General features: G+C 51.4%; 1 protein-coding gene and 1 long non-coding RNA gene across 3 annotated transcripts; both read left to right on the top strand.

The window, feature by feature from the left end:
- The first annotated feature begins 2684 nt into the window (after positions 1–2684).
- On the top strand, positions 2685–9090 carry SNAI1 (snail family transcriptional repressor 1). 2 transcript variants are annotated; one of them, XM_037006278.2, is made up of 4 exons: positions 2685–3164; positions 3861–4388; positions 7842–7973; positions 8105–9090. In XM_037006278.2, the coding sequence occupies exons 1-4, from the start codon at positions 3083–3085 to the stop codon at positions 8287–8289; spliced, it is 927 nt and encodes a 308-aa protein (XP_036862173.1). In that variant the 5' UTR covers positions 2685–3082; the 3' UTR covers positions 8290–9090. The 2 variants fall into 2 exon arrangements, with proteins under 2 accessions (XP_036862173.1, XP_017507374.1); XM_017651885.3 differs by lacking the exon at positions 7842–7973 and having other exon boundaries at positions 2700–3164.
- Positions 9091–13304: 4214 nt separating this feature from the next.
- Positions 13305–17639, top strand: LOC140849748 (uncharacterized). Its single transcript, XR_012131930.1, has 3 exons — positions 13305–13519; positions 15338–15531; positions 16662–17639. It is a non-coding gene; the product is annotated as an uncharacterized lncRNA (long non-coding RNA).
- The last annotated feature ends 3441 nt before the right edge of the window (positions 17640–21080 follow it).

Below are 21080 nucleotides of genomic sequence, written 5' to 3'. Positions count from 1 at the left end.
TGCCAAGTACTTGATTGAACCTCCACCAAGTGCTGTGAAAAAAACTGCACAGGGTAATGGATAAAGAGTGGTGTTGGGGCCGGGGTGGGGTCCTACTTTGGCTAGGGTGATCGAGGAAGGTGCCCCTGAGGGTGACTTAAAGTTTGATTTGTGTTGTATCCTTCATACTAAGTGTTTTAAATTGTCTATGTGCAGTTTAAAGAGTAATAATAAAGATCTTTCTGTGCTTAAGAAACATTTTGCCAAGAGCTCTAGAAGTCCCTAGCTGACCACTCTCCAGAGTTTTGTATTGAACATTTCCTTGCTTTTCTTTATAGTTTTACTACCTCCATATTCATACCTAAGCAATATAGGATTTCGTTGGCCTGCTTTTGAACCTTATGTAACTCCAACTAACTATGTCTTTGTCTATGACCTGATTTTTTTGCTCATTACGTTTTTGAGATTTTTCCCTGCATTTTTATTGCTGTATAGTATTCCATGTAGAGTTGTACCACAGTTTATTAATCCATTCTACTGTCAATAAACACCTGGATTGTTTACAGTTTTTTGCCATTAGGAACAAGAGTCTAATGCATGTTCTCTTGTTTCTTCTGCATTTAGGGCTAGGCAGCAGTTCTCAACCTTGTCTGCTCATTAAAATCTCCCAGGTAGTTTTAAAAAATGCTAATACCAGAGGCCCCACTGGACTAATGAGATCAGAACGTCTGTGTGGGTGGGCTTGGGTGTTCTGCAAGGAAACCTAATCTGTAGCCAGCGCTCAGAACCCCTTGGATGCACTTGGCCTGGAAACAGAATTTCTGGGAGGAGGAGAGTCACCTGTTGATACCAAACTTTTCCGAAGGTGGCTGTGCCCATTGACCCCCCTGCCAGCATGGGACAAAATTCCTGCTTCCCTCACATCCTCATCAACACTTGATACTGACCAAATTTTAACTTTTTGTCCTTCTGATGGGTGTGAAATGGTATCTCACTGTGGTTTTAATTTGCATTTCTCTCACTACTAATGAGGCTGAGCAGTGGAAGTTAATGCTGAAACAAAGACTGAAAGGGAGCCAGCCAGGTGAAGATCTGGGGAAAGAGAGATTTAGGGGGGAGGGAGGATGATGGAGCAGGTGCCAAGGTCCTGTTTACTGAGCACCTACTATGTGCCAGGCACTGCTCCCGAAGCTGTAGATACAGCCCTGAACAAAACACTCGGGGTCTCTACTCCTGTAGTGGGAAAGGGCTGTGATTTGGAGGAACAGAAAGAAGTGCAGGGGGTATCATTGTGCATGGGGAGGGGGCGAGTGGCTCAAGGCAAAGTCAGCAGAGGTCAGATCAGGGCAGAGGGCTGTGGCGAGGACTTTGGCTTTTACGCTGTGTGAGACAGGAACGCAGGAGGGTTTGAGCAGAGGGATATGGTCTTTTCTCTGGCAGCATGTGGAGAATCGTGACTGGAACTGAATAGACAAAGGAAAGTGGTATATTCATCACAATGACTGTGCGACTTGTCTCCCCTACCCTATCCTCACCAACTAGAACAAGGGTGCAGATGACTTTTGCTCACAGCTGTTACCCAGCACCTAGTGACCCAGACAGTCATCCCCTGCCCTCCGTCTAGGTGGTGAGTCTGGGACTTACAGGTTGTATAGTCCTTGCTTCACAGGTGGAAATAAGTTGGGCAGGACCTATGTATTTGTTTCTATGCCTCCCCCGACCACCAGGCCTGGCATGGCCCTGGAGTCAATGGGCCTACAGGAGGACTCGGGGCAAGGGTACATCTGTCCCTTCTCTGGGCGCACCCGACCTTGGATCAGGCAGTGTCCCCTGTGGAGCCCAGAGTTAGGTCCTTTAGATCCTGGATTGATGACCCCCAGACAGGTGAGGAGAACCCAAAGCCCCACCCTGTCCTACTTCTATCTCTCACCTGCCCAGACTGATCTTTCCCAACAAAACTCTAAACAGGTCCCTCCTGGGTTGAAAATCCTTCCTTGGCTCCCCAGTGCCCTAGGGGCAAAGTCTAAACTCCTCCAAGCCCTGGAGGCCCTGCAGATCTGACCCCTCCCGGCCTGCTACCCCACCCCCATCCCTGGGGAGCTGCTCTCAATGCTCTGAAGTAGTTACTGATTCTTACCTTGTGCCTTTCCCCTCGGTATTTCTTCACTTCCTCTGGGAAGTCGCCCCTGACCCCCTGTCAGGTGACCTGCCTCTTGACTGTCGTTGCACCCTCTGGCCTCCCCCTATCAAAGCGCACTTCCCTTTGCGTTATAATTCTCTGCTAATTTCGTCTGCCTCCCACACGGGTCGGTGAGCTACTTCGGTGGAGACCCCGAGTGTTTTGTTCAGGGCTGTATCTGCAGCTTCGGAAACAGTGCCTGCCACGTAGTGGGTGCTCAGTAAACATTTATTGTTTATTGAGTGAAAGAATGACTGCGTTTTGCTAAATGATGCCAGATTGCTTTGCAAAAAGGCTGTGGCATTTCACATTGCCAGCAGCCACATGAAGGTGTCCATTTCCTCGAATCCTCCCCGGGAATATGTATTGTCCCCCGTCAATCCCACACTCTGCGAGGCGCCAGCCGGGCCGAGGAAATTTCCGCCCGCTCCCCGAGACCGAGGCGGAGAAGGCTTCGGAATGTCAGTTGCCCAGATCCGCTGCACTCGGCGCCAGGGGGCTCCAGAAGCGGGCGACCAGGCAGCACTGAGCTGGAGGGAGCGCGGGGTCCCGCAGGTGGTCCCGTCACGCCAGAGGCGCCTTGCGCCCTATGCCCTGTCCCTAGCAAGCCCGCTTCCAGCGACGAGTGCAAAGCCCGCGGCCCAGCCTCGGAGCGGCCCCCGCCCGGCTCCCAGCGCCACGCGGCGCGAGTCTCGCCAGCCCCCAGCGCACCTGCTCGGGGCGTGTCCTCCGGTGAAGGCGCGCCTCGGTTGGCGAGGAGGTGATGAAGTGGGCGTGACCACCACTTTGCCCCGCCCCGCACTGGTTGGCATACTTAAAAGGAGTTGGCGGCGCGCCTCGGCTCAGAGCGCAGTGGCAGGACCTCGCAGCTGGAGTTGCCGGTGACCCCCAGTGCGACCCGGCGTCCCCGCTGCTCCGGCCACCATGCCGCGCTCTTTTCTCGTCAGGAAGTCCGCTTGCTCTCGCCGGAGGCCCAACTACAGCGAGCTGCACGACTCTTCTCCAGGTGAGGGACGGGGTGCCGGGCCCCGGGGGGTTTGGAAGAGAGGCGGAGGTTGGGTGGAGGGCACTTCCAGGGAGGAGCGGCTTGGGAACAAAACCTAAGGGCCGAAAGCGAGTTCAAGCAGTCGGCGTGAGGAAATGTGGCGCGGAGTCTGCGGAACCCGGAGCAGGTGGGTCCGGGCGGTTGGGGGAGAACCTTTAGAGGGCGGTGGTCCTGGACTAAGGGGACGTCTTAGCCGCCCAGAGGCGGGGAAGCCCCGACAGTACAGAAACTGGGGGGAGGCTTCTGTGGGAGAGACGCCGGGCCCGGGGCGGGCAGGGTCGGGAGTCCGGAGGGTTGAAAGGAGGGGGCGGGAACGATGCGTGTGGAAAGGGGCGAGGGACGGGGCCGCGGGCCGCGTCTCCTGAGCTGCGGAGACGGGGGGACTCAGGAGGAATGGCCCCCTTGCGCTGGGGTTGAAAGGGGGGATCCTTCCTGTGAATCTGAGACTGAGGTGGGCGGACCCGCCGACCTGGGTGAGGAGGGCGCCGTACGAGGGCAGGAGCCTGTCTGACCTGGTCATAATCCGTTTATTCTTCTAAGGGGTACTGAGTACCAGCCCACTCAGCCCCCGGCCCCCAGCAGGCTGACCTAACGTTGTTGACCGACCGACTGACCGCCCGAATGCCTGACCCTGCTCTTATCTCTGTCTCCCCTCAGAGTTTACCTTCCAGCAGCCCTATGACCAGGCCCACCTGCTGGCGGCCATCCCGCCTCCCGAGGTCCTCAACCCCACAGCCTCACTGCCCACGCTCATCTGGGACTCCCTCCTGGCACCCCAAGCCCAGCCCGTTGGCTGGGCCTCCCTTCTGCCCCAGGAGATCCCCAAGGCTGTGGAGCTGACCTCCCTGTCGGACGAGGACAGTGGGAAAGGCTCCCAGCCCCCCAGCCCCCCGTCGCCGACTCCTTCATCCTTCTCCTCCACCTCAGCCTCTTCCCTGGAGGCTGAGGGCTATGTTGCCTTCCCAGGCTTGGGCCAATTGCCCAAGCAGCTGGCCGGGCTCTCCGTGGTCAAGGACTCCCAGTCTCGCAAGGCCTTCAACTGCAAATACTGCAACAAGGAGTATATCAGCCTGGGTGCCCTCAAGATGCACATCCGAAGCCACACGCTGCCCTGCGTCTGCAGCACCTGCGGGAAGGCGTTCTCCAGGCCCTGGCTGCTGCAGGGCCACGTCCGGACCCACACAGGTGAGGGCCCCTGCAGGCTGGCTGCCCCTCTCACTGCCCTACTGCCTTCTTCACTGGTTCTTGTGAGACTGGGCTTGTTATTTTCAGATTGTAGAAACCGAGGCCCTGTCTTTCCACTTCTCGTTCAGGAGTTCAGGGGCCTGGTGCTCTGAAATGTTTGGCGGAAACATCCATTCACTCATCTGCTAAGCAGATGGGCTAAGCAGATAACTTGACAAGTTTTTCTTCAGTCTCCGTTTCTTAGCCAAATGGGTTGGAGCTGGATATGGGAAAGGTGCAACCGACACCATGCTGTGGGGGTCAGGTGTGAAGGGGCCTACCCTGCTCCACCCACCCCCACCCTAGCTAGACAGGATGTTGTCAGACCCCCCCATATGGCTCTGAATCCTGCTTTGAGAATTTCCTCAAACCTTGGGCTGATGTTTCACCTCTCTGAACCTCAAGTTTCCTCATCTGTAAAATGAGCATAAGAACACATTGTGGAAGTTCTGTGCTGGTTAAATGAAAGAAAACATACAGAAGGACTCTGGGACTGCTTGGTACGTGACAAGCACACACAAAAAGGTAGTTGGTATTTGTTCTGCCTTCATGCTGTGTGACCTTGGGCAAGCAGTTAACCTCTCTGAGCCTCAGGATTGATAGTATAATCATATAGTTGGCTATCAAGATTCAGTGGCTCCTTAATCACTTTGTAATTGTATTGTCATGGTTCTCAGCTCTGCTTTCCCCACCCCCAAGGCAGAGTAGATAAACTCTTAATCCTATCATGCAGACCTGGCAGCACCTTTGCTTGGTGCTTCAAAAACAATGCTAAATGTGTAGAAAATTGTGAAATGGAGCCTCTTCTACCTTTTACCTTTCTAGAAATGGGGAAAAGGTAAGCCCCTCCATCTTTCCACAACTTGAATGGTGGAGGCCCCTATGTTTGGGTCTGCTCTTTGGAGAGTGACTGTTGAGGGGAAAGGTTCAAGGGTCATGACTGTCAGCTTTGGGGTCAAGCTAGCTGGGTTGGAGACTCAGTTCTGGCATTCATTTCCTGGTCTGGTGGCTGACCTCTGAACTGTGAGGGTTAGTGGAGTGGGTTGTGAGCCTGGCATTTTGCAGGCATTATTTGTGTCATTTCTTCCACAAAGTGGCCCTGGCATCCTCCAATGCTTGCAGGCTATGGTGATCCATTCCTCTACTTGATGTCCAAATTGTGCTGATTTTAACATGTAAAGAAAGATTTAACTGCCTGGCCTCTGTGCTGGGTGCCTGCCCAGCTGAAGAGGGCTCTATTTGTGGGGAGGCAACCCTTGGGGTGCTCCCTTGGGCCCCAGCTTCTTTCCCTTCCCATCGGGACATTGTTTTAATGTAAAGGCATGGCTCAGACACAAAAGCCTGTTGAAATGCACCATCACCATCCTCATTGACTTCCACTGAGTGCCTTAATGGTGGGCCCAGGAGGAGCACTGGGGGGGCGGAGCAGGTGCATGGGGCAGTGGTGCCCAGCACCTGTTCCTGGCTGCAGCTGCTGGCCTGCAGCGTGTCAGGCCCCTTTAATCCAGGGAGTATCGCATGTACAGTGCCCCCCTTGACGGCCTTTGTCCCTGCCATCCTGGTGCCGATTTCACACTCGCCAGGAGCACCATAAAGACGTCTGGAGGGTGGGGAGTGGAGGGTGTGCCTCCCATTTGCCCACATAGACCTCCTTCCACCAAAGGCCTCCTTCCTTTCCCCCCTTTGTTCAGGTTTATGTCTGATCACACATAACAAAGGTAACTGAGCACTTGTTGTGTTGGGGGCACAGTACTCAGGGATTCCTTCACCTGTGTTAACACAGAAAACCTACCAACAGCCCTAGGAGGCAGGTGCCACTGTAACTCCACCTCAGAGGGGACAAAACTGAGGTACAGAGAAGTAAGTTACTTTCCCAAATCACACAACTCATAAGGCTGGAGCCAGAGTTCCCTCACCGTGGACAGAGAGCTGAGTGGCAAGTGGCTTTCTGTGCTGGACACAGGACTCCATCCCCCTTTCCAGATGAGCATACTGCAAGCCCTTAGTTCAGGGGGAGTGTGTGAAAGAAAAACCCTTGCTTGGGCCTGGGAGAATGCAGCTCTCAAACCCTTCAGGCCTGGTATGTAGAGGGTGCTCAATAATGGAAGAGCAGATTTGTCAGCCATCCCTTCCCCAGTCCTCCCCCTGTCTGCGGTGTGGCCTGTTTCCTTGTATGTCTGCCTGAGGAGACAGCCCATGAGTGACTGGTTCCACAGTCAGCCTCAGGCATCTGACTTCTGAACACCTCCCTCCCCATGCCCAGCACAGAGCCCCAGGCACCCAGTAGGCTGATGGAATTCATTCATTCCCTGCTCTTGAATTCCAGCTCTGGGATTTAACAAATGGGCCGTGGCCTAGAGGCATATCAGGCTGGGAAGGAGAGGATAAGAGAATTGCATTTTTTGGAAAAGAATATTCAGCATTACAGAACAGTACCTGGTGTGAAGTGGGAGCTTGATAAGTATTTGTTTAATGAGTTACTATTCTGACTTTTTATTTGGGAAATGCTACATACACCCCCACGCATCCCCCTCCCCTCCGAAAAAAAAAACAACCAAAACACAACATTTGTCAGTGTTTTTGGACCATGAACTCTAGCCTCTCATGGTTGGGGCAAGAATTATGAAGAGTTGGTGAACAGTGTTATCTGGTGGTGATTGATGGGCCAGGCTTTGAGTTCTTTTAAAAAAACAAACAACCCAGAAAAAAAACCCAGGCTTACTCATTGTAGAAGCACTTTCAGAGCATTTACTGTGTACCCTGGCCCTTGTGCAAGATTCTTTCCCCGACACAGCCTTAGCCATGCAGGTAGTGTGAGGGCCACATCTGGGGAGGGGTTTTAAGTAAGGCCTAAAGTAAAAGGTTTCTGTAACCTCTTGGGGGCCCCAGGTCCTGGGCTGGAGGGTTGGAATAGACCTGGGAAGGCCCCTGCCCTCATAGGATTTGGTCTGATAGTGGGACAGACAAGGAGACTTGAAATTTCCCTGAGTGTGGTCAGTGTTGTGATGGGGAAGCAACCCAGAGGAGTGGCCTAACCTGCTGCGGGGAGAGGAGGGCAGGGTGGCCTTTAAGGCTGACACTTAAGCTTTGTCCCCAAATGAAGGAAATCCAGGAGTGATTATAGGGAACATCCACCACAGTCCCCATAACTGGGAGGCAGTCTGTAGTGTTAGAAGCAAGGGCTCCAGATTCGGGCTGCTTGGTTCTTGCTGGGCGGCCCTGCCGCTCTGTGCCGTGTCACCATCTTTAACCTGGGGACAAGGGTAGGAGTAAATGAGACAGGTGTGAAATGCTCACTGCCCCAGCATAAAGTGCATGAAGTACAGTGGTGAGGTGGTCCCTGCAGGCATGGAATGGTTAAGCACTTCATTCTACCTTCTCTCCATCACCAACCCTTAATGTGGGGGTGAACAGCCCCATTTTACAGAAGAGCAAATGGAGGCTCAGAGAAGCCACACGACTTGCTCAAGGTCACACAGTGGGAAGCAGCTGAGCTCCCTATCAAACCCAGGCCTTTGGACACTGGTTATGGCCTGGTCTTTCTGGGTAAGGGGATTCCTCAGGGTTGGGATTGAGCTGGGCTCCGGGCTGGGGTGGGTGGGTAGGGATTTCAGTAAATGCCAGCTGTTATCCCAAGTGCCAGCCTCACTCAGTTCGGCCCTGCTTTCTCCCCCCAGGTGAGAAGCCTTTCTCTTGCTCCCACTGCAGCCGAGCCTTCGCTGACCGCTCCAACCTGCGGGCCCACCTCCAGACCCACTCGGACGTCAAGAAGTACCAGTGTCAGACATGTTCCCGGACCTTCTCACGCATGTCCCTGCTCCACAAACACCAAGAGTCCGGCTGCTCAGGGGGCCCCCGCTGACCCTCAAGGCACCTTCTGAATCCCCCACAGTGGCCTCAGCTCCCAGAGGAAAGGCTGCGTCCACCCGCTGCCACCAAACGCCCTTGTGAGCGCCCCCTTCTGGCGGCGTTGGGCCTCACAGGATCTTGAGGACCAGTTCTTGCTCTGGTGCTTACGTGGGCTGCAGAGAGGCCTTTCTGTGGACATCTCTGTGGATGGCGGATGGGAGGGTGGTTTCCAGCGGAGACCCCTTTTGGCAGCCATTGCTTCAGAGCGTTCTGGAGTTGGCCTTTCTGTGAGTTTTTGTATCCAAAGCTGTTGGATACAGCTGCTCCTAGCTTCCAGACAAAAGCCAAGAGACTGATAGGAAGCTCCCACCCCACTCAGGGGAACCCACTCCTCCCCCAAGGAACCCTCAGGAGGTGTGACTATGCAGTTATTCATCCCCAGGTGCACCCGCAGGGGCAGCACCCACAAAAGGCCGAATCTAGACCCCAAGATGCCTCCAGGCAAGGGCAGCTATTTCAGCCTCCTGTCTGTCATGGTGGCACCTGTTTCATGGGCGATTTAACAACAGTCTCAAAAGGGACTGTGAGTAATTGCCGTCATTTGTCAGGGGCCTGAGTGGGGCGCTTTGGCCCAACCAATGTGTCTCCCAGAACTATTTTCAGGGCCCAACAGGTGGGTCCAAGAGGGAAGATGTTTACATTTTTAAAGGTACACTGGTATTTATATTGCAAGCAACATTTTGTACTAAGGAAATGTTTTGTATAGTTATATGTACAGTTTATTGATACTCAATAAAGTGGTTAATTTATAGATAAGAAAAAGTCTGCTTGGTTTTATAGAGGAGTGGGTATTTTAAAGGACCTTCAGGAAGGAAAGAGGGGGCGGGGATTTGTGGAGCTCAGATATTTCTGACACAGCCTTAAATCTTGTCCTCCTAAACATCACATGGCTTTGGACTTCTAGGTTTGACTGTCAGGGACCTTGTTGGAGCCCAGGGGCTGTCTCTGAGCCTGGGCCTCCTGTCTGATGTGGAGGTTGGGAGACTCCGTGGGCCGGGGAGAGGAGGGGGCGTGTGTTCAGGGTTTCCTGCACTCCACACTATACCCCTTATTTATTCTCTCTCCCACTTTGAAGCTGACCAGGCCCACAGGGTGAGAAGCTGGCTCCCTGGGTCTTATCAACTAGACAGGCTATGGGCCTTGGCCTCAGCACTGCAGGTCTTTGGGGAGGGATTACTGCCTCCCCCAGATGACGGAGTAGAGTGCAGTGAGCACTAAGGGGACAGAGGATGTCCTTCCTTCCTGTTTCCAAGAGATCTGGGCCCCACTCTGGCCTCCCTGTTGGTCCCACACCTCTGTCTGAACACTGGGTACCAAATGGCCTTTGATGCAAGGAAATTGGCTGGCTGGAGCCACGAGGGTGAGAAGCCAGGCCAAAGGGTAGGGGTCATTCAGCTTCCTGCTCCAGGACAGGACGGGAAGACGGTCAGCTTGTCCTGGGCTGGCTGTCACGATGACCTCACCTCGGGCCTCCTGGGGCAAGGAGAAAATGAGTATCCTTTTCAAGCACAAAAGATGCTGAAGGTGCCAGTTTCCTGCAGGGCGCTGAGCAGGCGGTGCAGGCGTCCCAGAGCTCTGGAGCCCCAGAGTCAGGCCGGGGGTGGGGGGAGCTTCATGTTCCAAAGGAGAGATGATTCTTTCTTCTAAACAGGAAATGGTGACCCGCAGGCCGGGAGCAGCCCTTAATGACTTGCAGCTTTCCTCCCAAAAGAAAAAAAAGTTCTCTAACAATCGCCAAATTGTAGCTGGCCTCCCTGAAGGGAAGTTAGGGAGCTGGGGGGAGGGGAGTTGGGCACCAACTTGCTGAAGGCCTACTGTGTCCCACATCCCTGGGCTGTCATTTACATCCACCCACAGTAGGTACTGACACTGATGGTGAGTAAATAAATAACTTCACACAGACTCCTGACCGACCTTGTGGAAGCCCCTAGGCAGCATTCGGAACTGGGTATAGTGGGCTCTGACCACCCTGGGAGGCAGGTGGGCCTGGCTCGGGACCCTGACTCCCAGGACTTGGAGCTAGGCCCTCCCCTTCTGGGACCCCCGATTTCTGCCTCTGTGAAATGGGGTGATGATAGTGCCTTCCACCTGGGAGCCTAAAGGGGCCTTCATTCAGTTGGTTTGGATGAGCACTGTGTGTGCCAGGCCCTGTTCTAGACCCTGGGGTCACAGCCGTGAACAAACAGGCAGTCCCCGCATTCACGGGACTTACATTCTAGCTGGGGAGACCGAAAATAAGCAATTCATTGAATAAACAAGCTGTTTTCCTACAGCGATGGCACCAAGATGAAATTAAAGAGTGTGCTAGAGAGAGATGGGGTGGGGCCCCTCCGATAAGGCAGGGTGGGCGGGAGAGCTGCAGAGGCAGGGCCCTGGGACAGCCGGCATTCCAGCTCCAGCGGAGACCTGAGGAGGAGAGAGTTCCAGTCATGGGAGGGGGCACAAGCGCATTCCGGGCTGGAAGGAGCCGGCCCCCTCCGCTGGGAGTCCAGTGGCTGAGGGGCTTGGGGAGGGCCAGCGGGCTTGGGCCCAGATCCTGCAGAGCTGGTGCAGGTGGTGAGGAGTTCAGCTTTTAGTCCAGCCCAGAGCCACTGGGGCCTTTGCGGGAGCGGGTGGGTGATAAGGCCCAGTTTACTTTTAAAGGATTCATCTGGCTCTTGGTGGAGAATGGAGTCAGCCCCGTTGTGGGAGGAGAGGAACCAGAGCTGGGAGCCCAGCGTGAGGCCCCAGGGAGAGATGACACTGGCCTGGCCTGGGCGGTGAGGCCTTGGGGCAAAGGGGATTTAAGAAGCGCTGTGACAGTCGTGCCACGCCGCCAGCAGCAGGCACACCTGAGCACTAGCAGGTGAGGGTTATTTGGATGGATTTAAAGGAGCTCTTGGACCCGGTGGCCTGGGTGGGGTGGGAATAAAAAGAATGCGAATGGTCCCTACATTCTAATATGGAGCAGCCACCCACTTAGCCACACTGCTAAAAGAAAAACAGGGCAATGCAGAACGCGCCCCCTTTTGTGGGAAGAAGAGCAGAGGAAATGAGCCTGTGGCTCCTTGTTTGTATCTGCATACAGAAATTCTGGAAGAATTATATATAATAACTCAATAAAATAGTAACAGCAATTCTCTAAGGAGCAGGAACGGGGTGGATGGAGATGAGGGAGGGAACAGGAGACAGTTTTTTTTTTAATTTGTATTTTGAACTAATTTCAACCTGACAAAAGTTGCAAGAAAAGTACAATAAGTTGGAATCTTCCATTCAGACTCCCCAAAATGTTGACATTTTATCATACTTGCATCTTCTCTTTCTCAGCATGTATACACCCACCTATCATTTATTTTGGAATATTTGCAAGTAAGTTGTAGAATACAATGCCCCTTAAATACCACTAAATATTTAAGCATGCACGTATTTCTTAAGGACAAGAACATCCCCTCATATAACCATGGTTCAGTGATGAAATCAAGAAAATTTAGCACTGGTGCAACGCTGTTATTTAATCCACGGTCATAATCAAGTTTCTCCAGCTATCCTCCACAGCACTTTGAGGGATGGGGGTGGGGAGAGAGCCAGGATCATGTATTGCATTTACTTGTGGCTCTCCCGTCTCTTTATTCTGGGACAGCTCCTTCCATGGGCTCTTGGGATTCTGACATACTTGAAGGGTTCAAGCCAGCTATCTGGTAGAATGCCCACTAGTGTTGACTTCCCTGATGCCGCCTCATGATTAAATTTGGGTTGTGTACTTTCAGCAGGACCACAGAAGTGGCACTGCGTCTTTCTCAGGGTGAGGTATCACGCGGCACATGGGGTCAGCCTGTCCCATCACTGGTGACGTCAACTTTGACCACTTGATTAAGGTGGTGTCTGCCAGGTTTCGCCTGAGAAAAGTTCCTCTTTTTCCCCTTTTGTACTTAATCTGCATCGTGTGGGGAGACATTCCTGGACCATGTGAATATCCTGTTACTCCTCAAACTTCCACCCACGAGTTTTAGCCCTCACTGGTGATTTTTGTCTAAATCAATTATTACTGTGGCGGTTGCCAAAGGGTGATTTTTTAGCTCCATCATTCCTTCTATTTTTACTGGTTGGCATTCTGTGCTAGGGAAGAACTTTCTCTCCTCTGTCTGGGTAGCCGCTCAGAGCTGTGGGGTTGGGAGGATGGGGTGGGGAGCAGCAGGCTCTGGCGGGGCCGTTAGGGCCTCCCCTGGGCTTGTCTTTAAAACGAATCCAGGAAATAAACTGGCTGTAAAGCCAATCACCATGCAAGTGTCCAGGCGGCAGATCTGGGGCCAGGGCCACCTCTGGGCACATCTGGGACCCATTAGTGACCAGGAAGCTACCCAGGGGTGTCCCTTGAGCAGAAATGGGGATACCCTGGCAAGCTAGGATCTGGGTCCTCTGTACTCCTCTTTGCTTTCAAATTGTCAATTCCACACCTTATGGGAATTTATTCTTTCATTAAAAAAAAAGCAATGAAAAGATTAGATGTGAGGCTCATGTATGATCAGAACACCCTGTCCTTTACCATCCCAGTGTGATGCGTGAAGAGCTTAGTTTATGTCTTTCCAGATTAAAACAAACCAACAACAACACATGTATTTTCATGCACACATGGTGGCTCCAACCTCACTCCCAGGAAAAGCCGACACCCTTACCTCGGCCCACAGGCGCTGTGCGTTCTGGCCCCATCACCTCTGCTCATTCCCTCTTCCATCCCCCTCACTCCATCCAGCCAGGGCCCTCTGCCACCTCAGGACCTTTGCACTTGTTGGTCCTCTGCCCAGAAGATGCGCGCCAGAGAGCCACGTGGCCGCTTCCCCAGCACCTCACTCCCCTTTGCATTCCAGCCCCCGCCCTCCGCTGTTTATGTTTTTCTCCATAGCACTTACCACCACCTGACAAACCATGTTTTTGACTATTCACAGTTTCTCTGTTGACTGTCTCTCTCTCCTACCAGAATGTCAACTCCAGTGAGTGGAAATGTCTGCTTTGTTCACTGTCCGGTCCCTGGTGCACCCACACAGGGGGTGCACACTCAGCAAGCTTTGATGACTGATGTACAGATGTAAGCGGGCACCTAGGAATTACAGAGTACTTTCTGTGTGCCAGGCATGGTGCTGAGCACCACACTTAGATGAACTCATTCAACTGTCAAAACCAACTCAAGGAAACCAAGACACAGAGTGGTAAGTGACTTGCCCAGGGTCACACAGCCAGTAAATGACAGAGCTGGGAATCAAACCCTGAGTTCTTTCATTACTGCTGTCATTTTGTTCTTTCTACTTTTGGAGTGGGTGTAATTAAGATTTTGAAAATTGAAGTAGAACAGAGCCTAGGTCTTCATTTACTACACTTGCCTGCCTAGCATCTCTGGCACAGAGGGGCCCATTTTGTCCTTTAACAAGTCTTCTAGAAACTCTATCAGTTCTCCAGCCAAGTAGGCAGCCGAAGGTGTGTGTAGATGTGGGGGTGGGGGCAGACAAGGAAAAGTGAGCTCAGGCCCAGGGGTACCGGGGCAGGATGCAGTATTCTGTGAGGCCCCTGCGGACGAGGAGCTCCGTGACGGTGGGCCCTCCGCCTGGCAGGGCTTCCCTCTGCCCCCTGCGCCTTGGCCCCACTCTGGATGCCCACAGCTGGGTGATGTGTAGATTCCTAAGTCAGCCATAAAAAAATTACCAGGAATGGAGTGAACCTATCAGCAGAAACTTACGCTCTCAGAGTTCTGGAGGCTGGAAGCCTGAAATCAAGGGTCAGCTGGTGTCAGTGCCCTTTCCATAGGCTCCAGGGAGAGGAGCCTTCCTTACCCCTTCTGGCTTTTGGGGGCTCCTGGTGATCTGGCCTGTCCTTGGCCATAGCTGCATCTCTCCACTCCCTGCCCCCATTTTCGCAGGCCTTCCTCTGGGTCTTTATTTCTCAGCGTGTGCCTTCTCCTCTTCTTGTAAGGACACCCTAATCCAGTATGACCCCATCTTAGTGTGGTCACACCTACAATGATCCTATTCCCAAATAAGGTCACATCTACAGGTTCTGGGTGTTGGGGCTTGAGCATATCTTTTTGGGGGACACAATGTAACCCACTACAGGTAGCTACAACCAAGGGTAGGCCAAGTCTTTCTCAGGGCCTGGAATGGATCTGGGAGCTTTTTATTATTCACTCACAAACCCTCAGGGAGAGATGGGAAACTGGTCTGGATGAGGGGGTGTCAGATTATGTCATTGTGATTCCTGGGCTTTAGTAAAAGCTCTGACAATCCCTGATCTCAGAAGTTAGAGTGCGAGTAGGTGCCAGGGCTGGATGGAGCTGGGGTGGGGAAGAGGTTGGCTGGGATTTGGGCCGGGGCCACGCAGGCCTGGGGGGAGTTTTGGATTTGTCCTGAGGGCACTGAGGGGCCCTGGGAGGGTTTGAGCAGGGGTGGTCATGAGTGGAGTCGCTCTTCGGGAAGGTTCCGCAGGCAGCTGTGTGGGGCGCAAAGCCAGGAGCAGGAGCCCCCAGCCCTCTTGGTGGCAGATGAGCAGAGGGAAAGGGGGGGTCAGGAGATACTTGGGAAGCTTGGTGACATGTGGGCATGAAGAGTGAGGGAGGGGCCAACGAGGATGCCTTGTCCAGATCTTTCAGCAATTAATGGAAATAAAGACCCAATAAGGCAACGAGCAACCAGTCAGGCAGGTAATAATAATGACAATCATGACCATAAACAATGCAAGAGGTTCGCTTTCTGTTTTGCACAGATTACCTGATTTAACCCTCACAACCACCGTAGGCAGCAGAGTCCTACAGTGCTTAAGAGCTTGGGCTCTTCCGTGCCTACCTGCTCTGTGACCTAGAGCACTGGCTCGACCTCTCTTTGTCCATTTCCTCATCTGAAGAGCAGGCCCTCCTTCTGAGGGTTTTGGTGCAGATTAAATGAATGCTCATAAATATTCATAAATTGCTTGGCCTCGCTTGGGCCTGACATAGAATGGCACTATGGTAAACATTGACTATTATTATGCCCATTTTACAGATAAGGGAATGAGGTTCTCAAAAAGAAGGCAATGTTCCCAAAGTCACACAGAGGATCGTCCGAATGCTGGCTCTCTGCGTCTCCTGGCCCTGGCCGAGGTCTGCGGCCTGAGCTGGCCTGCCGACTCCCAGGGCCTGGCACCCCGCATGCCCTGCAGCCAGCTGAGCAGAGCCCAGGAGGGCTGGAAGGCTGAGGTCGGGTGCTTCCCACCCCTCTGTGGGCACAAGCTGGCAGGCCTCTGGTGAGGGGAACGGGCATCCCCAGACCCAGTTCTGCTTAGCTGGTGCTATGGCCTGAAATAAATGCTCCACTGGGGGCTGAAAAAGCGGCAGCACAGAGAGAGGAGCCCCATGTGTTGCTCCTGGGGGTGTCTGGGGTGGGAATCCCCCAGGAAACCCATTTTTAACCCAGAAAAATGACCTGGGTCTGGGCACGGGGCTTTCCTAGGGACCTTGATCCTTTCCTTGCTGGTCTGAGGGCCACCCAGGCTTCACTCTGTGACCCTACGTTGAGTCCCTGCCCTCTCTAGGCCTCACTTCACACATCAGTGAAACATGTTCGTTCGACCTTTGCCCCAATAATAAAATAAAAAATACATAAACACATTCTGCACAGCACTTTTCAGAAGAGCAGAACGCATTAACAACCTAAATGCCCAGCATGAAGGGACTGGATATGTTAGTCAGGGTCCTTGTATATTCTGAGAACGTGGCAGCTACTGTAAATGAGGATACAAGCTTGAAAATGTATGTTGTTTGTGGCACAGGAACAGACAGAAAAATGTCTGGCATACGGCAAGCACTCCAAATGTTTCATGAGTGACTAAATAAATAAATGGATGAGCTGTTAGTACTCAATGAATATTTGTTGACAGGAAGGAAGAAGAGAAAGAAAAAAAACAGAACTGTTTTCAGTGATTTACTCTGGGGCAGATGGAGGAGCTGGTGAGGAGGGCAGTTCATTTTATATAATTTTTGCCTTTTCCACTGTGTCATCATTGCCTCCCCCAGGAAGCATCTCCTGGTTTTCAGTCAATCAATCAATCGATCAATCAATGTTTTCCCAGATAAACTAGATATTCACATGTTGACTTGAAAAAGTGCCAACACACGCTGACAGGTGAAAGCAGCAGCTTGCAGAGCAGCTTGAAAAGATAGTAGGGTCCCATTTATGTAAAGGTTTACCTCCATGTCACAGAGAGGAAAATGCATGCCCTGGGGGTCGTTGGTGGTTGCCTGGATGGCCAGGTTGCTGGGGTTTCAATTCTCTTCTTCATAAATCTCCGGATTTTTTATAATGAGCATGCGTTTTTCTTTCTAAACAGGCTCACGCAGACACAGAAGAATGATGCCCAAGGCTTGGCAACGTCCTGCAGCAAAGGAAGACGGGCTCGGTGATCACAGCTGCCTGTCATTTTCTCAAGGGCTGAGGGGTGATGTCTGGGTTCCATTCGGTGCCCACCCTAGGCTGAAATCACCCTTGGCCTCTCTGTCCATGGGCAGCCCATTCTCCAGCCCTGGGGTGGGGGGCCATTATTCACCATGAGCATGAATATTGGCCGTGCAGACCTGTTGGCCAGCCAATCCTGTGCGTGACAGGCAGAGACGGAGCTCAGAAAACACAGGGGACTTTCCCAAGGACACACAGCTCTGAGGTCACTGGTACCAGGATTCTTTTTCACAGCTTTATTGAGATATAACTCACATACCAAACAATTCATCATCAAAAGGGTACAAGTCAGTGGTTTTTAGTATGTTCACAAGATTGTGCAACCATCACCACTACCTAATTCCAGAACATTTATTTCATCACCGGAAAAAGAAACCCGGTATCCATTAGCAGCCACTCCCCATTTCCTCCTCCCCTCGGTCCCTGGCAACCACCAGTCTGATTTCTGTCTCTGTGAATTGGCCTATTCTAGACATTTCATATAAATATGGAATCTTACAAATCACCACGTGGCCTTTTATGACTGGCTTCTTCCACTGAGCATCATGTCTTGGAAGTTCAGGCATGTTGTGACCTGTGTTGGTACTCCATTCTGCGTATGGGTGGCTTAGTCAATAATCCACTGATAGAACCCCAGGCTTTGTGTGTCTGTTCATCAGCTGAGGGACATTTGGCTTGTTTCCACTTTGGGGCTCCTAAGAAGAATGGTGCCAAGAACATCCCTGTATGGGCTTTTGTGTGGACCACAAGCAGGCTATGAGAGAATTTACACTGCACTGCATCCTTGCCGGCACTTTGCTATTATCAGGTTTTCATTTTAGCCCTTTGAATAACTAATTGTGTGCTTGTGTGTAACAGTTTTCTCAAGATGTAACTGCATACAATAGACTACCATATATAAAGTACCATTTTCAGTAAGTTTTTATTTCTCTTAAGAAATAAAGGAGTGGAATTTAAGTGTCAGGTGGTAACTCTGTTTGGACACCAGGATTTTGAACCAGGGTCTGCCTTTCCTCAGGGCCATAGTGACTGCTGCTGGCTGCACCCAGTGCCTTGAGAAGGAGGGGCTGGGGTGTCCCCATGGACCTCAGCCCTCACTCTCCCATCTGGATCTCTCCTCTGGGCAGAGGGCAGGTCTGCAAAAGGTCTGCAGTTCCAGCCGTAAGCCCTGTGACTGTAGTTCAGTCCTGTCTGCATTTAGCACCCAAGCACTGAGCCCCTACGTGTGCCAGGTCCCGTTCTCTGGGAGCTGACAGTCCAGGGAGGGGAACAATGTTGCCTAGAAAGGGGGCAAGGTGCCCGGGAGAGCAGCAGGGGGGCGCTAGCTTAGTTAAGGGGGTGGGGCATCTGGGTGGCCTTCCCAGAGGTGGTGAAGGAGTCAGTCAGGCCAAGAAAGCATGAGTGGGGGGAGGAGGCTGAAGGCAGAGGGAACAGCATCCACAAAGGCCCTGAGGCGGGTATGTGCCTGGTGCATTCAAGAAGGTCAGTGTGGCTGGAGGGGAGAGAGGCCAGGATGGGGGAGGTGGGCGGCCCCCTAAGGGCCTTGTGGGCCAAGGTGTTTGATTTTATTCTAAGCTCTGAGAAGCTGCCAGGGGATTTTTCACAGAAGAGTGACTTCCCTCTGGCTGCACGTGGGAAATAGACTGAGGGGATCGAAAGGAAGTGGGAGACAGGAGAGGAGACACCTGCAGGCCCCCACTTCCGCTGGAAAGTAAGAGGAGGAAGACGGGTGGGAGATCTCTGTGCCTGGGCTGGGCAGGGTGGGAGAATGGCTGCCTGCGGGGGAGGCCGAGGCGGGAGGCCAGGAGGCCAGCACTCCCCACTGCGGGCCTGAGCCACGAACCGGGTGGTGGATGGTGGTGCCAGTGACAAATCTGGGCCCTCCAGTCAGAAGACAAGGAGGGAAACGATAAAGCATATCTCTTTAAAATTCCCTTCTCACTTAACTGGACCCTCCCCACATCCATCTCTACCAGCGCCCCTACCCTCCGTGTCTAGCTCAGGCTAATCGGCCTCTGAAGCCTGACACTGGCGACGGAATGGCCAGACCCCTGGACTCTACATAACCGCACAGCAAGCACCCAAGAAATATCTGTTGAATTAATTAAAGAAGGTTGTAGACTACTTTGGTGGCGCCATAGAGGGGTTTGGAGGAAGGGAAGGCTGAGCCCCTGCACCCACTCTCTCCCTCTTCACCCAGGCCCGTGGAAGGCAGAGGCTCTCTGGGATCTGGAAGGATGGGGAGCAAGCGGTTCTAGAGCCCAGGAATGAAGGCTGTCCCAACAGCCCTCGGGAGGTGACCCCCATTTTACAGAAAAGGTGGGATTGGACCGCAATGCCCCCACCCCAGTGATAATGGCTGAGTAGGGATTTGAACCCAAACCTGTCTGATTGCACAATCTTTATCTAACCTTTTGTCTTCAAAAAGGCTTTTAGCAAAATAAAAATAAAAAAGTAGGGATCCAAGCAACAGGGAAGAATTCCTTCAGGTGGAGCCCCTTCCAAAACATTTCAAGAATAAATACAGACATGTGTTAGCATCTGCTGCTCGTGGCCTCCGAGGAGGACACCTGGGGGCTGGGCTCAGGGCAGGAGGAAGGCTGAGTTGTCACAGTTTCTTTCTGAACTCTCAGGATTTTTTTTTAAAAACTTTTAACAGTTTAACAAGTGTACAGAGGTTCACACATCAGAAGTGTTCAACCTGATGCCTGTTTTCAAATGAACCCTCTTGTGAGACCAGCAGTCAGATCAAGAAACAAGAAATAGAACATTCCAGTCCTACAGAAGGCAGCTTCCTTTATTTGGCGTGTCCGCGGGATTCATCCACAGTGTCGAGCATTATCAGTAATGTGCTCCTTTTCAAAACCGATTAGTATTCCAGTGTATGCATATTCCATAGTTTGTTTATTCATTCAGGTAACAGGCACTTGAGTTGTTACCAATTTTTTTGTGTTGATGAATAAAGCCACTCTAAGATTCACATGGAGATTTTTGTGTGAACATGAGTTTCCATTTCTTTGGGATAAATACCTAAGATGGGATGGTTGGATTTGTGTACTAAGTATGTGATGAACTTGATTAAAACCCTGCCAACCTTGTTTCCAGAGCTCTGGGCCATTTTGCATTTCCACCAGAAATGGATGAGAGAGTTTCAGTTACTCCACATCTTCATCAGCACTTGGTATTCTTAGTTTTTATTCTTTATTTTAGCCATTCCAGTAGGTAAGGAGTGGCATCCCACTTTGTGTGAGTGCCCATGTGTGTGTGTTTAACAACCTTCTCAAGATATATTTGATATACAATAAACTGCCATATGTAAAGGACAAAGTTTGATAAGTTTTGACACATCTGTACACCGATGAAACTAGCATAACTATGACAGTGAAAATACCCATCATCCCAAAAGTTTCCTTATGCCTCATCTTTGTAATTCCCTCCCTCCCTCATCTCTCACCCTGCCCCCACTCCCCAGGCAACCAATGATCTGCTTCCTGACACTATTGATCAGTTTGCATTTTCTAGAGATTATATCAATGGAATCAGATAGTTCTCCTTTTTGGTCTGTGTTCTTTCAATCCACATAATTGTTTTAAGATTCATCATGTTGCAGTGTGTGTTAATAATTCATTCCTTGTCATGGCTGAGTAGTATTCCATTGTATGGACAAAGCAACGTATGGATATACTATTCATCTTTGGATAAACATTTGGGTTTTCCTGTTTTTGGCAATTACAAATAAGACTGCTATAAACATTCATAGACAAGTCTTTGTGTAGACATAGGTTTTCATTTCTCTTGGGTAAATATATAGGAGTACAATTGCTGGTTTGCATGGTAAGTACAGTTGACCTTTGAAAATAGGTTTGAACTGCACAAGCCCATTTATATGTGGCATTTTTCAGTAAATATATTGAAAACTTTTTTTTGAGGCTTGTGATGATTAAAAAAACATTTTCCTTTTGCAGGCAGACTTTTTTGTAGGAACATGGTATATGATAGATGTAACATACAAAAATGTGTTCATTGACTGTTATCAGTAAGGCTTCCAGTCAATAGCAGGCATTAGTTAAGTTTTGGGGGAGTCAAAAGTTACACGTGAATTTTCAACTGTGTGTGGGGGTCAGCAACCCCAACTCCTGCATTGTTCAGGGGTCAGCTGTATATGCTTAACTTTGTAAGAAACTGTCAAACTGTTTACAAAGTGGCTGTACCATTTTTGCCTTTTGACCATCAGTGTCCAAGAGTTCTGGTTCTTCCACATTCTTGCCAACACTTGGTATGCCAATCTTTTAGA

The sequence above is a fragment of the Manis javanica genome, chromosome 5 (genome assembly GCF_040802235.1).
Source record: "Manis javanica isolate MJ-LG chromosome 5, MJ_LKY, whole genome shotgun sequence".
NCBI lineage: Eukaryota > Metazoa > Chordata > Mammalia > Pholidota > Manidae > Manis > Manis javanica.
Note: the sequence above shows the minus strand (reverse complement) of the source record. Positions and strands in the feature narration are given on the sequence as shown.

Coding starts and splice junctions, on each gene's coding strand:
- SNAI1 (XM_037006278.2), top strand. CDS start 3,083: ATGCCGCGCTCTTTTCTCGTCAGGAAGTCCGCTTGCTCTCGCCGGAGG. Junction 4,389..7,841: donor CCACGTCCGGACCCACACAG/GTGAGGGCCCCT, acceptor GGGGGTGAACAG/CCCCATTTTACAGAAGAGCA. Junction 7,974..8,104: donor TTATGGCCTGGTCTTTCTGG/GTAAGGGGATTC, acceptor TTCTCCCCCCAG/GTGAGAAGCCTTTCTCTTGC.